The sequence below is a fragment of the Salmo salar genome, chromosome ssa26, assembly GCF_905237065.1.
Source record: "Salmo salar chromosome ssa26, Ssal_v3.1, whole genome shotgun sequence".
Taxonomy (NCBI): Eukaryota; Metazoa; Chordata; class Actinopteri; order Salmoniformes; family Salmonidae; genus Salmo; species Salmo salar.
Window position 1 is genome coordinate 27,939,176 of NC_059467.1, and position 16,869 is coordinate 27,956,044.

A 16,869-nucleotide genomic window follows, 5' to 3' on the forward strand; every position below is an offset into this window, starting at 1 on the left:
CAACATCAACTGTTCACAGGAGACTGTGTGAATCAGGCCTTCGTGGTAGAATTGCTGGAAAGGAACCACTACGAAAGAGATTTGAGATTTTTGGTTCCAACCACCATGCCTTTGTGAGATGCAGAGTAAGTGAACGAATGATCTCCGCATGTGTGGTTCCCACCGTGAAGCATGGAGGAGGAGGTGTGATGTTGTGGGGGTGCTTTACTGGTGACGCTGTCAGTGATTTATTTAGAATTCAAGGCACACTTATCCAGCATGGCTACCAAAGCATTCTGCAACAATTTATTTTTCAACAGGACAATGACCCAACACACCTCCAGGCTGTGAAAGGGCTATTTGACCAAGAAGGAGAGTGATGGAGTGCTGCATCAGATGACCTGGCCTCCACAATCACCCGACCTCAACCAGTTGAGATGGTTTGGGATGAGTTGGACAGAGTGAAGGAAAAGCAGCCAACAAGTGCTCAGCATATGTTGGAACTCTTTCAAGACTGTTGGAAAAGCATTCCAGATGAAGCTAGTTGAGAGAATGCCAAGAGTGTGTCCGCATGGTCCTAAAGCACACCGTAGCCTTGTTTTGTATTACATTCCAATGATAAAAGTGGGGGGGGGACAAAAATGCAATTTCAGAATTGTCCCCAGTGAAAGTTGCGTCCCTGCTTGACGGAAACGTGGCACAGAAATGGAGATTTCTACCTACTAAATGGAACAACACCATCTGGTTATAAATATCTGGAAAAGGCCCTTGCCCATTGCAGGGGTGGTGGTCTTTTTGTTTTCCACAAAGAATGCTTTGACCTGAAAATGTTTCCTGTCCCTGCTGGCTTATCATTTGAGTGCATAGTTTTTCAAATTAAGGGCGTTTTCAGATATGGAATTCGGTTCCCTAGTTTGGTTTCCTGGAGCGTTTGTGAGAATTCTACAAATAACCTTTTCAGGATGTGATTTGCGAGACACATTTTACATGACATTCGCAAGTTACCTACTTGGTAAAAACTGGTTGAATCGATGTTGTTTCCATGTAATTTCAACAAAAAAATGCAATGTGATGATGTTGAATCAACGTGGAAAACTGATTGGATTTGAAATAAGTTAACGTGAAGGGAATTTCTTACTTTTTTTCACCCAACTTTTCACCTAAATCCAGTGACATGGAGAAATGTTTTGCTGATGTCATGTTGAATTCACATTAGTTGACAACTCAACCAAATGTAAACTAAAACTAGACGTTGAAATGACATGTGTGTCCAGTGGGTAGCTCATTTACAACGGGCAAAAAGTTCCATGCGACTCGCGCTGCCGTGTCACAATACCTAGTACTCTAGTCCTGGATCTTGGAAGTGCTACTCACGCAGGTCCTGAATTTGTTTCAGACAGGGTTAGTTTGCGTTTCGCATGTGCTTTATAGCACAGATTAGGGTACCAAACGCTCTAAGATCCATACAGTCATACTGTATGTGAAAGGGCCCTAAATCTCCCAATCTCCCCAGTATGATACTAATCTATCGCCCCCTTAAAAGCAACACAGTCTCTTTTAATACAGAGTTTTCTAAGCTGATCACCTCTCTGATCACCTGGTACAGCATGCCAACAACTCCACACAATCGTGGACATACCCTAGACCTCATTATCGCTGGAGAAGTCCCTGCCTCAGACCTGGATAAACATGAGGTAGGTGTATCTGACGATAGAGATGTGACAATGTCTGTGAGTAATCCTGCACTTCAGCTCCGCCCAAGCACACTATTAAATTCAGAAACATCAAATGCCTTTACATGTCCGTCTTCCAGGAGTCTGTTTGCCCTGCCCCTACAAGCTGATGTCATGAGTCCACCCCTGATGAGATGGTTAACCTATATAATAGTGCTCTAAGGAACAACTTAAACAGCCTAGCCCCTGAAAAAACATGTAAAGTTTTCCATCATCAGTCATCTCCTCCACCCTACAGACTCTGGCCATCCCACAGCAACTACCGAAAAACGCAACATATTTGCTGAGTTCTTCAAGGCTAAAATCAACACCATCCAAAAGAACATTGTATCCTCCAACCCTAATCTCGCTCTGGCTCCTACCCCACCACCCATATCTGGTCATCCTCTTAGTTACTTTGCTCTGGTTTCACCTTCTGCTGTGTTAGAACTAATCTCAAAAATGAAAACTACCAGTGACACCCTCGACCCTATTCCAACATCACTGTTCAAAACATGCTCAGCCGCTCTCATCCAGTTTGTAACCAACCTGTTCAACAAGTTCCTACACACTGGGCAGGTGCTGTCACACTTCGAAATTGCTGCCATCACCCCCTTGCTCAAGAAACCATCCCTTGACCCTCCTCTCAAACTACAAGCCTATTTCCAACCTCCCATTTATATCTAAAGTCCTGGAGAAGATAGTGGCAGCTCAACTTCCCTCACACCTCAGCACTAACCAGCTTTATGAGGCTCTCTATTCTGGCTTCAGGCCCATGCACAGTACTGAGACAGCATCGGTGAAGGTTGTAAATCACCTGCTCATGGCTGCAGATACAGATATTCTCCTGGACCTACAGTACCCGTCAACAGTTTAGACACCACTACTCATTCAAAGGCTTTTCTTAATTTTTTACTATTTTCAACATTGTAGAATAATAGTGAAGACATCAAAACAAATCAAGATATATATAATCCTCTTCAAAGTAGCCACCCTTTGCCTTGATGACAGTTTTGCACACTCTTAGCATTCTCTCAACCAGCTTCACCTGGAATGCTTTTCCAACAGTCTTGAAGGAGTTCCCACATATGCTGAGCACTTGTTGGCTGCTTTTCATTCATTATGTGGTCCAACTCATCCCAAACCATCTCAATTGGGTTGAGGTCGGGTGATTGTGGAGGCCAGGTCATCTGATGCAGCACTCCATCACTCTCCTTCTTGGTCAAATAGCCCTTACACAGCCTGGAGGTGTGTTGGGTCATTATCCTGTTGAAAAAGAAATGATAGTCCCACTAAGCACAAATCAGATGGGATGGTGTATCACTGCAGAATGCTGTGGTAGCCATGCTGGATAAGTGTGCCTTGAATTCTAAATAAATCACTGACAGTGTCACCAGCAAAGCACCCCCACACCATCACACCTCCTCCTCCATGCTTCATGGTGGGAACCACACATGCGGAGATGTCTCACAAAGACACGCCGGTTGGAACCAAAAATCTCAAATTTGGACTCATCAGACCAAAGGACAGATTTCCACTTGTCTAATGTCCATTGTACATATTTCCTAGCCCAAGCAAGTCTCTTATTCTTATTGGTGTCCTTTAGTAGTAGTTTCTTTGCAGCAATTCGAACATGAAGGCCTGATTCACACAGTCTCAAAAGCATTATGAAGGAAATAAATTCCACTCATAAACTTTGAACCTCTCTGGGAAATGTGGGACGCTAGCGTCAACATTCTAAAGACTGTTGACATCTAGTCGAAGCCTTAGGAAGTGCAAAATGAACCCTAAGTCACTGTATACTGGATAGGGAATCACTTGAAAAACTACAAACCTCAGATTTCCACACTTCCTGGTTGGATTTTTCTCAGGTTTTTGCCTGCCATATGAGTTCTGTTATACTCACAGACATACATCATTCAAACAGTTTTAGAAACTTCAGAGTGTTTTCTATCCAAATCTACTAATACTATGCATATCCTACCTTCTAGGCCCGAGTAGCAGGCAGTTTAATTTGGGCACGTCATTCATCTGAATTTCCGAATACTGCCCCCTGTCACTAAAAAGTTAACAAGGTACACCTGTTAATTGAAATGCAATCCAGGTGACTACCTCATGAAGCTGGTTGAGAGAATGCCAAGAGTGTGCAAAGCTGTCATCAAGGCAAAGGGTGGCTACCTGGAAGAATCTCAAATATAAAATATATTTTGATTTGTTTAACACTTTTTTGGTTACTACATGATTCCATATGTGTTATTTCCTAGTTTTGATGTCTTCACTATTATTCTACAATGTAGAAAATAGTACAAATAAAGAAAAACCCTTGAATGAGTAGGTGTGTCCAAAATTTTGACTGGTACTGCAAGTGCTGATTTCAACACAGTAGATCACACCATTCTACTGTAGCGCCTCAGAGAGCCATCTGTGGGACTGCCCTAAACTGGTTTACCTCCTACCTCTCTAACCACAAGCAGTACTTCACCCTTGGTGAGGCATGATCAGAGGAGTCCACCATAACCTGCAGTGTCCAACAAGGGTCGGTGCTAGGACCCTTTCTCTTCCTGCTCTACATGCTTCCACTTGGCCAGATCTTCAGACAACAGTGTCCAATTACACTACGCAGATGACACACAGGTTTACATTAAAACCCTGACACAGCCTGACACAACATCTGCTCTGTCAACCTTGTCCAACTGTCTGGAAGAGGTTAAATACTGGATGCAGAATAACTTCCTCCAACTCATCAGCAGCAAGACAGAGGTAATGCTGATAGGCCCCCCACAGCAGATCACCAACTCCTGCAGCATATTCCCTGCCATAGATGGCCACATCATTCGCCTCTCCTCAGTCATCAACCTGGGTGTGAAATTCGACCCTGCTCTCTCCTTCAATGCCCACATTAGTCCGCCTAAGACCCTGTCTCACCACTTCTGATGCAGAAAAGCTTATCCATGCATTAGTTTTCTCCAGAATTGATTATGGGAATGCAGTATTTGGGGGCCTGCCTTTACACTCAATTCATACATTACAGCTCATTCAAAACAGTGCTGCATGGCTTCTGACACAAACAAAAATTCTGCCCACATCACCCCATCCTTGCTGACCTCCATTGGCTGCCTGTCCCTCAAATAATTGACTTTAAAATTAAATGATCCTCCTGTTCTACAAAGCCCTAAATGGGGTATGTACTCTCCCCCTATGAACCTCCATGCACCCTATGGTCAAGCCAAAATGCTTCATGCACCCAGGACCCGGCTCCGGACAATGGAAGACCGTGCCTTTCCCTCCCACGCACCACGCCTTTGGAACTCCCTTCCTGACAATCTCAGGACTGATCAGACTTCTGGGGCTTTTAAAGAAGGGCTTAAGACACATTTTTATTGGCTGGCCTTGTCACGCCCTGACCATAGAGAGCCTTTTATTCTCTATGTTGGTTAGGTCGGGGTGTGACTAGGGTGGATAATCTAGGTTGTTCTATTTCTATGTTGGCCTGGTATGGTTCCCAATCAGAGGCAGCTGTTTATCGTTGTCTCTGATTGGGGATCATATTTAGGCAGCCATTTCCCCACTGTGCTTTGTGGGATCTTGTTTTGTTTAGGTGTAGTTGCCTGTGAGCACTCCAGAACGCCACGTTTCGTTTGTTCGATTATTGTTTTGTATTTGCTGAAGTTTCACTTTACAATATAAAGATGTGAAACGCTACGTACGCTGTGCCTTGGTCCAGTTCTTCTGAAGATCGTGACAGGCCTAACCTTCTTCCTAGACTTTGATTGTTGCTTTTATGATTTGGCTATATACAGTGCATTGGGAAAGAAATTGGGAAAGAAATTCCACATTTTGTTACGTTACAGCTTTATTCTAAAATGTATTAAATTGTTTATTTCCCTCATCAATCTACACACAATACCCCATCCCTAGGGTGAAGCATGGTGGTGGCAGCATCATGTTGTGGGGATATTTTTCAGAGGCAGGGACTGGGAGAATAGTCAGGATCAAGGAAAGGATTAACAGAGCAATGTACAGAGAGATCCTTGATGGAAACCTGCTCCAGAGCGCTCACCTTCCAACAGGAAAACGATCCTAAGCAAACAGCCAAGACAACGTAAGAGTGGATTCGGGACAAGTCTCTGAATGTCCTTGAGGGGTCCAGCCAGAGGCCGGACTTGAACCCGATCATCTCTGGAGAGACCTGAAAATAGCTGTGCAAAGACGCTCCCCATCCAACCTGACAGAGCTTGAGAGGATCTGATGAAAAGATTGAGAGAAACACCCAAATACAGGTGTGCCAAGCTTGTAGCATCATACCCAAGAAGACTCGAGGCTGTAATCGCTGCCAAAGGTGCTTCAACAACGTACTGAGTAAAGGGTCTGAATACTTATGTAAATGTCATATTTCAGTTTTTGTATGTTTTTTGCCAAAATTTCACAAAAACTGTTTTTGCTTTGTCATTATGGGGTATTGTGTGTAGATTGATGAGGAAAATAAACAATTTCATCAATTTTAGAATAAAGCTGTAACGTAACAAAATGTGGAAAAAGTCAAGGAGTCTGAATACTTTCCGAATGCACTGTACAGTGAGCTCTAAATGTATTGGGACAGTGAAACGTTTTTGTTTTGGCTCTGTACTCTGTACTCCAGCACTTTGGGTTTGAAATGATAGTAATAATAATCCTTTATTACATTTGAAAAGCACTTTTCATTACAGAAGAAAAATCTCAAAGTGCATAAAATAAAATATTAAATATAAACCGGGTGAACCGTTTAGAAATTACAGCACTTTTTGTACATAGTCCCCCCATTTTAGGGGACCATATTCCTAGAACACAATGACTACATCAAGCTTGTGACTCTAAAAACTTGTTTGCTGCATTTGCTGTTTGTTTTGGTTGTGTTTCAGATTATTTTGTGCCCAATAGAAATTAATGGTAAATAAAGTAGTGTCATTTTGGAGTCACTTTTATTATAAATAAGAATAGAATGTTTCTAAACACTATTACATTAATGTGGATGCTACCATGATTACAAATAGTCCTGAATGAATCTGAATAATGAAACTTAAAGACAAACAAATATCATACCACCAAGACATGCTAACCTCCCCCCATTACAATAACAGGGAGGTTAGCATTTATGGAGGAGGGTATGATATTTATGCCTCTGTAATTTTCATTTCATCATTATTCACGATTATCCGTAATCACGGTAGCATCCACATTAATGTAGAAGTGTTTGGAAACATAATATATTCTTATTTACAATAAAAGTGACTCCAAAATGACACAATACATTATTTACCAATAATTTTTATTGGGCACTAAATAATCTGAAACACAACCAAAACAAACAGCAAATTAATCCAACAAATTTGTTGTCACAAGGTTGATGTAGTCATTGTGTGCTAGGAATATGGGACCAAATACTAAACTTTTGACTTCTTCAATACACATACTGTATAAGTGAATTTGTCCCAATACTTTTGGTCCCATGAAATAGGGGGACTATGTACAAAAGGACAGTAATTTCTAAACGGTTCACCCAATATGGATGAAAATAGCTTTACATTAAAGCTGACAGTCTGCACTTTAACCTCATAGTCATTGTATTATTTATATTTTATGCACTTTGAGATTTTTCATCTATAATGAAAAGTTCTTTACAAATACAAAAGTATTATTAGTTCTCTATAAACATCTAATCATGAACATGACATGACCCAAATTAATTAATACAAGTCATCTCAGAGAATCTCATGCTGCAATCACAGCAAATAGTGAATACATTTTTTTAAATTTCAAAGTATCTGATTATGTGATTATTTCTTACCTAATGTGATGCCAAAAGATCAATGATAAATTGTCAAGTGGGATGACACACACTTAACAACCTCAGAGACTGTCACAAATAAAAATATATCAAACACCACTTCTTTGCAAACCAAATCTCCATAGGCCCAATGTGTGACTGTGTGGTATTTGTACAGTATACTTGAGGTGGCTCCTCCAGGCGTGTGGTTATTGTGAGGTATTATAAAGTTGGGGGATTCACTCAAGAGTTTAAGAGGAGCATTACAGTAATCATCCTACTTTATGCTCCAATTGGCACAAATGTAGTATTTAAATCCTCTCACTTGTACAATAGGAAACCGTGGGGGTGCCATCTTCTTGTTCATCTAGACAGCCTGGTAATTTGATTCAGTTTATAATCCCTGTAGTGTTATTTAAACCTGATTATAGACAGAAAACAAAGGGTAAATGAGCAGAAACAGACCCGGAGCAGATTGTCTGTGTGTGTTAGATACTTAGATCTCGTTTTATGATTCAGAACTTGTTGAGTGAGTTGATGGTCAACCCCAACTCATCATAACTAAAACTTAGTAACCATAACAAGCCCAGTAATGTGGGTCTGGGGCTGTAAGTATCAAGCGTCTCAGAATAGGAGTGCTGATTTAGGATCCGTTTTGCCTTATAGATCACAATGGGCAAAAGGGAAAACGATGTCAGCAATCGCAGTCTGAGATGCATGATACATATGGCCTCTGATTTCAGTAAAGTGCAGATGGACTGTTTACTTCCAGAGCCAACAATACCCCAGAGACTGCCCTATCAGTGATGACTGTCAGGACCAGAGCTATCATACAGTACATACCACGGTGGGGGCTGCTCTCTGCTCTGCTCTCTGAGGGATCCTCCATCACACCACTTGCTGGAGAGACCTGCGTGCGGGGATGTAATTACACACCACAATTACAGTAGCTCTGACCTGACGATGATATCTTTCTAGAACAAACATCTCTGAGTACACAGAGGTAACTTGACGGCATGAACAACAGCATGGGACTTTCATCCAGAGCTGGGATTTTTCATCTTTGTAAGCATCCATCTTCTCCAGAGGGAGACAAGGCACGGCCATGGGAAAGCCAGTTGTCCATATCACTCCCAAGTTCAGGCTAAATCATTCCCATATCCTTCCCAAGTTTACCACATTTCGTTGTTGATTTATGTCCAATGGCAGCACTACATTACAGCATGCAATACAATGGTAATAACATGGTAATAGTATGGTAACAAGGTATTTGTGTTGTAGTTCAACAAAGTGCCATCATTTGGATAGAAATGATCATATGACTTCACATACAACAACAAAAAATACATCATCATTTGGTTTAAACCACTTTATTTAAAAAGCAGATTATATAATCTACAGTTAAATGATACGTCCCGATTTTTAATACATTAAATAACTTTAGACTTTTTCATGTTTAGATAAATAAATCTAGTTTCCTTTTTTATGCACCATCTAGGTAATCAAACACTTATACAAAAGCGATACAAAAGTGATGTGACAGAGGTGTCATATGTGCTTATTGAAAACTACTGGTAGGAGAGAGAGAAGTCTTCACTTTGAGTGATTTATGACAGAGGATGAAAGAAAAACTAGCCTCTTTATGCACAGATATGGGGAAACTAGCTGTGTGCTATGCAATAGAAATGGAGTAGTATTTTTATAAAGAGGTGTATTAAGACATCGTTAAAGGGGATCCACTCTTGTCAAGTTTAAACATTTTCTGCTTTCATGAAAAATGATTTGAGATTGATATGAGTGGGTCTTATCGTCCTATTCAAACTACAGTTCAGAAAATGCCATTGCCTCATTCTTCAAGTATATTACACATTCCTTGACTAGGAGTCTCATCATACTATGCTGAGATTCAGTTTATCTACCATCAAAGGGAATTTCCCAGCAAAAACATGTTCTCCAGGGATACTTAGCCTTTTCACTTTTGTAAATGTACAACTGGGAGCAGAGCAGAAAATAAACAACAGTTTTCCAAACATACACTAATAACTACATTCCAAAGAATCTCATCGAGGGATACATCAGAAAGCACATGATGCCTGTGTCGGCCCCTCCTCTCCGTAATCTCTACGTCAGCCTCCTTGTCTGTTAGATTCAGTAGTATGAGAGGACAGTTCCTCTGACTAGGCTACTGTGAGCAGGTACTGGGTAGGCCTGAGTCAGAGCCTTAACCCATCCTTTCTGTTGGAGAGGGATTGAGAGAGCATGGGTCGTTTTGTGGAGCTGGATGGCTGTTGTCCTGCTCACTCAACAAGGTACATGCACCATGGCACTGCCACTGGTGCGCACACACACACACACACACACACACACACACACACACACACACACACACACACACACACACACACACACACACACACTTCTGTACACACTGAGTATACCAAATATAAAGAACACCTTCCTAATATTGAGTTACACCCCGTTTGCACTCAGAACAGCCTCAATTTGTTGGGGCAAGGACTCTACAAGGTGTCAAAAGTGTTCCGCAGGGATGCTGGTCCATGTTGACTCCAATGGTTCCCACAGTTGTGTCAAGTTGGCTGGATGTCCTTTGGGTGGTGGACCATTCTTGATACACACGGGAAAAACCCAGCACCATTACAGTCCTTGCCACAAACCGGTGCGCCTGACCCCTACACCATAACCCGTTCAAAGGCACTTAAATATTTTGTCTTGCCCATTCACCCTCTGAATGGCACACATACACAATCCATGTCTCAATTGTCTCAAGCCTTAAAAATCCGGTTGAACCTGTCTTCAACTACACTGATTGAAGTGGATTTAACAAGTGACATCACCTGGATTCACCTGGTCAGTCTATGCCATGGAAAGAGCAGTTCTTAATGTTTAGTACACTCAGTGTCTATAGACTAACACACACACACACACACTAGAGGTCGGCCGATTATGATTTTTCAACGCCGATACCGATTAATCTGACTATTTTTTAAATGTATTTATTTGTAATAATGACAATTACAACAATACTGAATGAACACTTATTTTAACTTAATATAATACAGCAATAAAATCAATTTAGCCTCAAATAAATAATGAAACATGTTCAATTTGGTTTAAATAATGCAAAAACAAAGTGTTGGAGAAGAAAGTAAAAGTGCAATATGTGCCATGTAAGAAAGCTAACGTTTAAGTTCCTTGCTCAGAACATGAGAACATATGAAAGCTGGTGGTTCCTTTTAACATGAGTCTTCAATATTCCCAGGTAAGAAGTTTTAGGTTGTAGTTATTATAGGAATTATAGGACTATTTCTCTCTATACGATTTGTATTTCACATACCTTTGACTATTGGATGTTCTTATAGGCACTTTAGTATTGCCAGTGTAATAGTATAGCTTCCGTCCCGCTCCTCGCTCCTACCTGGGCTCGAACCAGGAACACATCGACAACAGCCACCCTCGAAGCAGTGTTACCCATGTAGAGCAAGGGGAACAACTACTCCAAGTCTGAGAGCGAGTGACGTTTGAAACGCTATTAGCGCACACCACGCTAACTAGCTAGCCATTTCACATCGGTTACACCAGCCTAATCTCGAGAGTTGATAGGCTTGAAGTCATTAACAGCGCAATGCTTGAAGCACAGCGAAGAGCTGCTGGCAAAACGCACGAAAGTGCTGTTTGAATGAATGCTTACGAGCCTGCTGGGAAAACAAAACGTTTTTCCTTTCAGTGAAATACGGAACCGTTCCGTATTTTATCTAACGGGTGGCATCCCTAAGTCTAAATATTCCTGTTACATTGCACAACCTTCAATGTTATGTCATAATTACGTAATATTCTGGCAAACTAGTTCGCAACGAGACAGGCGGCCCAAACTGTTGCATATACCCTGACTCTGCGTGCAATGAACACAAGAGAAGTGACACAATTTCACCTGGTTAATATTGCCTACTGACCTGGATTTCTTTTAGCTAAATATGCAGGTTTAAAAATATATACTGTCTTTGTTAGGAAGAAATAGACTTCACAGTTCGCAACGAGCCAGGCGGCCCAAACTGCTGCATATACCCTGACTCTGTTGCAAGAGAAGTGACACATTTTCCCTAGTTAAAAGAAATTCATGTTAGCAGGCAATATTAACTAAATATGCAGGTTTAAAAATATATACTTGTGTATTGGAGCAACGTGTACCTAAGCGATTATATGCAACGCAGGACAGGCTAGATAAACTAGTAATATCAACCATGTGTAGTTAACTAGTGATTATGATTGATTGATTGTTTTTTATAAGATAAGTTTAATGCTAGCTAGCAACTTACCTCGGCTTCTTACTGCATTCACGTAACAGGCAGGCTCCTCGTGGAGTGCAATGTAAAGCAGGTGGTTAGAGCGTTGGACTAGTTAACCGTAAGGTTGCAAGATTGAATCCCCGAGCTGACAAGGTAAAAATCTGTCGTTCTGCCCCTGAACAAGGCAGTTAACCCACCGTTCCTAGGCCGTCATTGAAAATAAGAATGTGTTCTTAACTGACTTGCCTAGTTAAATAAAGGTGTAAAAATTAAAAAAAAATAAAAATCGGCCAAATCGGCGTCCAAAAATACCGATTTCCGATTGTTATGAAAACTTCAAATCGGCCCTAATTAATCGGCCATTCCGATTAATCGGTCGACCTCTAACACACACACACACACACACACACACACACACACACACACACACACACACACACACACACACACACACACACACACACACACACACACACACACAACAGCACAACCAGCGTGGGAAAACACAGGGGATGGATTCCCCAGAGACACGGGTTGGACCAGCAACTCCCACAACCAACCAGACAATCAGATCAACCAGTAGGTATGACACAGTAACGTGTGCATGAGGAGGATATGTGGGGACTCTCGATGGTCAGACACTCACTTACTCAGTGCTACCATATGGGTCAAATAACCAGTGTGTGGAACTGTACATGTTAACAGGTCTGTGGATCGCATGACCAAGCAGAGCGACAACACAGAGGCCTCTATGACATGTGTCCTTGAAGAGAAATTAAACAACCCTTCAGAGGACCGTTAAGACTGTGACAGCTCGTTTGGCCTCCGATTCCATTTGATAATAATAATGCAGCAAAGAAATACACTACACTTCTAGAATCTTATGTGGAAAATGTCTGCAAAATATATAGGCATGTATAAAAGACAATCTACGTGCTTCTAACTTTTTTTCTCGTTATATAATCGTTGAGACACTGCTTGTGAATCTCTCGAGGTCACGTCTTCTAAGACTGCTAAGTGGAATGAGTGCCAGCCCAGGCTAGCGCTGTGGCTACTGGCTACTGACAGCGCATGCGGTGCCACGAACATCCGCTATGCCAAGGAGCACTGGAGCAAAGGGATGGGACAGGAGAGTGTGTCACAGAGTCACATAAAGGAGCTCGGTTGTTGTTGGTAGACTCGGTACCCTTGCATAGCCAAAAGGAGCCGTAGCTAGCTGGACTGTGGCATTGTCACTGTCACCATGCGGTGAGGTTTCTCAGTGGAAGGCCACTCTGAAGGCACAGCATGTCCAACCCTCTAACCCTGCCAGACAGTGCTGGAATGTTATGTAGCAGCCTGTTTCATGGCCTCCCAGCCTCCTGGCAGAGATGATGTCCAGCTCTCTCTCTCTCTCTCTCTCTCTCTCTGACAGAGGAGCAGTAAATGCATCATGGCATTGGGCTTCAGTGCGAAGGAATGAAGAAAACAGAAAGGGAGGAAAAAAGAGAGCGATGGAGAGAGGGATAGAGAGAGAGTGGCCCCCTCCCTCCACCCAGGCCAGTCCCCACTGTGATGAATGTGCAGGGGTCACGGTGCTGACGTCAGCCAGGGCCTCTGGGTGGGCTGGGGCCTCAGCCTGCTTCACTGTTCACAGACCAAAAGGAGGAAGGAGGGAGAAAAAAACTGATGAGAGAGAGAGAGAGAGAGAGAGAGAGAGAGAGAGAACGTGGACTCTCTCCCAGCCCGGTCTTGTGACTTGTCCATAGCCCTGTATCTATCTCCTCTCCCCAGGGCACGGCCGGCAAGTAGAGAGCGAAGTCTCCCAGGGTCTCTCTGTTCTGTTCTGTCATGCAAGAAGAGGTTCCGAAGTTCCGGGATTCCGTGGGCGGGGGATTCCATCTTCTTTCTGCTATGTTGTCTCAGGTCACCTGGGAGGTGGGTCAGCAGTGGGTTGGGGTTGGCTGGGGTTGGTTCCTCGCCGACCCTGCCCTCTCACAGCTCAGTGACGTGTAGTGGGTAGCTGGGGGGCGGGTGGGCGGGCACCGGGACCTTTAGCCTGCGGATGTGGCAGCCATGACAGAGCAGGTGGCAATCCAGGGGGTAACAGCGGTGACCCTCCTCGTCGTTTAGCTGGAGGCCACAGTCCTACAACACCGAGGGAGAGAGATAGACTCAGTGAACTGCAGTAGCTGGACATTTATGAAGGAAAATATTATATACACCCATCTAGGGCTGGGCGATATGACGATATATATCGTGTGACGATAGAAAAACGTCTATCGTTTCATATTATGCTCTATCGTTTATTTTGTTGTGTCGCAAATCACACTCTTTACGGCAATATCTTTTGTCAGTTGGACAACACTTTGCGTTCTTCCACACGGAAATTTGTAACACAAACAAACATGGAGGAGAGTGAACGTGACACAGAGCACAGAGACACGGAGCTCGTAGCTAAAAGAGGGGCTACTTCGGTCGCATGGACGTGGTTTGGGTATGAAAAGTCTGACACGGACCAGAAAACCGTCCTCTGCAAAATATGCCGCAGGCCGGTCCCGACAACAGGCTCAAACACCACTAACCTCTTTTACCACCTACACAAGAATCATGTGAAACAGTACGGAGAGAGTCTACAGATGAGACCCAAAAAAGTACAGTCGAGTGCTCAAAACAAACCCCGACTCCGGCGGCACCATATGGCAAAGAATCACAGCTGCTGTTACAACTTACATCTGCAAAGACATGGCCCCCAATTTACAGGGTCGAAAAACGGGGGTTTCGTGAGTTGGTGCTGACACTCGACCCAAGGTACCAAAAACAAATTGATATGTGACATGTATTAATGCCAAAATAACATGCAAAACAGGCAAGCCCCCCAAAATATATATATATTTTAGGCCTATTTTTATTTTGTTTGCAACTATAGTTGAAGTGTATTCTATTTACCTTTTAAGATTTTATACATTCATATTTTAGTTGAAACTTTGCACAAAGGTTCTAAATAAAAGGAGAAATAATCAAATATGAGTAAGTACCTTTTATTTGTTGAGTATAATTCAAAATGTAATAAGAAATAGGCCTTTACATGTGGTCATTTTATATAAGCTATTTATTTATTACAGAAAACGTGCTATATCATGATATGTATCGTAATCGGGATATGAAATGACCTATATCGGGATATGAGATTTTGGCCATATTGCCCAGCCCACCCATCCAATGCCTTTGAGCAGGTGCTGGATATCAAAACTATCCATATTTCAGATATTTACTGTACTACCTTTTATACCTCTCGACTGATATGAGAGGCCACTGGTGGGTATTCCTGTCAAGTTTATGTGGGGCGGCATGGTAGCCTAGAGGTTAGAGCGTTGGGCCAGTAACCAAAAGGTTGCTAGATCAAATCCCTGACCTGACAAGGTACAAATCTGTCGTTCTGCCCCTGAACAAGGCAGTTAACCCACTGTTCCTTGGCCGTCATTGTAAATTAGAATTTGTTCTTAACTGACTTGCCTGGTTAAATTAAAAAATAATCATTACATACGGGGCTCTTAACCATTTCTTAAATATGTGATGAATTTTCCATCCCCTGCCGACCTGGACTTTAGATCCCTGTAATGACTATCAACCACACAGAGGCAATGATTACCTATTGTCTACATAATACCTAATACCTAGACGGGATATGAGCTATTCCCTGGAATGTGTGACAATGAAATGAGTCAACCAGCTTTTTCCATTAAACACGGAATTCTTGATCAAACTCACACACACTTACAATGATACACTTTATTTGAGCCCTGGTTACAATGACTCACACTTGACACAGCTATCATTGAACTGCTGTGTTAATGAATGCACTGTCAGGAATTCAATTTGGCTGACTTGACTAATTACTTTGATTACACTGAGGTTTGTAGGTCACGTGGGATGATTTCCTGTACATGTGTCTGAGTGAGTAAGTGGTCTGAGATTCCAGGGTAGTCAAACAACAACCCCTGGTCGGATGTCCAGCTGAGTCCAGAGCTATCAGCCCTACCCTCTCCTCTCCCACAGGTCATCTCTGGAATGTGCCTGGACAATGAGTCACCACATTGGTTTGCCCCTCACTCAGGTTCAGTTTGTGTGTGTAGTGCACACACTCACAGAGACACAGAAACATACACCCACACTGCCATAGCATTTACACTAAAATGGATTCCTGATCATAGCCAATGAGCTGGCTACGTTCAACACATAAATAAGACAAGACACACAAACAGGGTGGTAATGACATTGTCTCACCTCACAGTGATAGCACTCCACATGGTAGTCCTTGTCCATGGACACCACCCGGATGGTCTCCTCAGAGCCCTGTCAGGAAACACACACAGTCAGTCAGACCCTCCCCACCACTCCACTGGCACCAACAACCAGAGCTGTATATTAAGAGAGTTGGGTCAGAACGGATGCCATTGGTTTTAGAAGGGACACCATGTTAGTGCCTTTATTCTCAAGCAAAACAGAGCAGCGAATTAAACATACGTTTTTATTGATTAGCATTCGGGTTAAGGTGTATCCACGTAGGTACTGTGTTGTGGTGTCAACTAATTGCTCATCTGCCTTCGATGGACATCTTCAGAGATTTAGAAAACTATCAGAAATAAACAGCACAGCGCGGAAGCTGTGCTGTTAAGGCAAGGGCTGTTAAGGCAAGGGCTGATTTCAAGGTTTTACTGCTAACCTACAAAGCATTACATGGGCTTGCTCCTACCTATCTTTCCGATTTGGTCCTGCCGTACATACCTACACGTACGCTACGGTCACAAGACGCAGGCCTCCTAATTGTCCCTAGAATTTCTAAGCAAACGGCTGGAGGTAGGGCTTTCTCCTATAGAGCTCCATTTTTATGGAATGGTCTGCCTACCAATGTGAGAGACGCAGGCTCAGTCTCAACCTTTAAGTCTTTACTGGAGACTTATCTCTTCAGTAGGTCCTATGATTAAGTATAGTCTGGCCCAGGAGTGTGAAGGTGAACGGAAAGGCTGGAGCAACGAACCGCCCTTGCTGTCTCTGCCTTGCCGGTTCCCCTCTTTCCACTGGGATTCTC

The 16,869-nt window shown here is 42.7% G+C and overlaps 1 protein-coding gene across 1 annotated transcript in view; it reads right to left on the minus strand.

Annotated features, from left to right (window-relative positions):
- Positions 1-12,181: 12,181 nt before the first annotated feature.
- The window catches only part of LOC106587570 (Wilms tumor protein 1-interacting protein homolog), a 32,235-nt gene continuing 27,547 nt past the window's right edge, over positions 12,182-16,869 (minus strand). The window contains exons 7-8 of the mRNA XM_014176087.2: positions 16,065-16,133; positions 12,182-13,925 (exon numbers count right to left, since the gene is read on the minus strand). Coding sequence (XP_014031562.2) covers positions 13,773-13,925; positions 16,065-16,133 — 222 coding nt within the window. The 3' untranslated portion in view covers positions 12,182-13,772. The remainder of the gene's footprint in view (positions 13,926-16,064; positions 16,134-16,869) is intronic.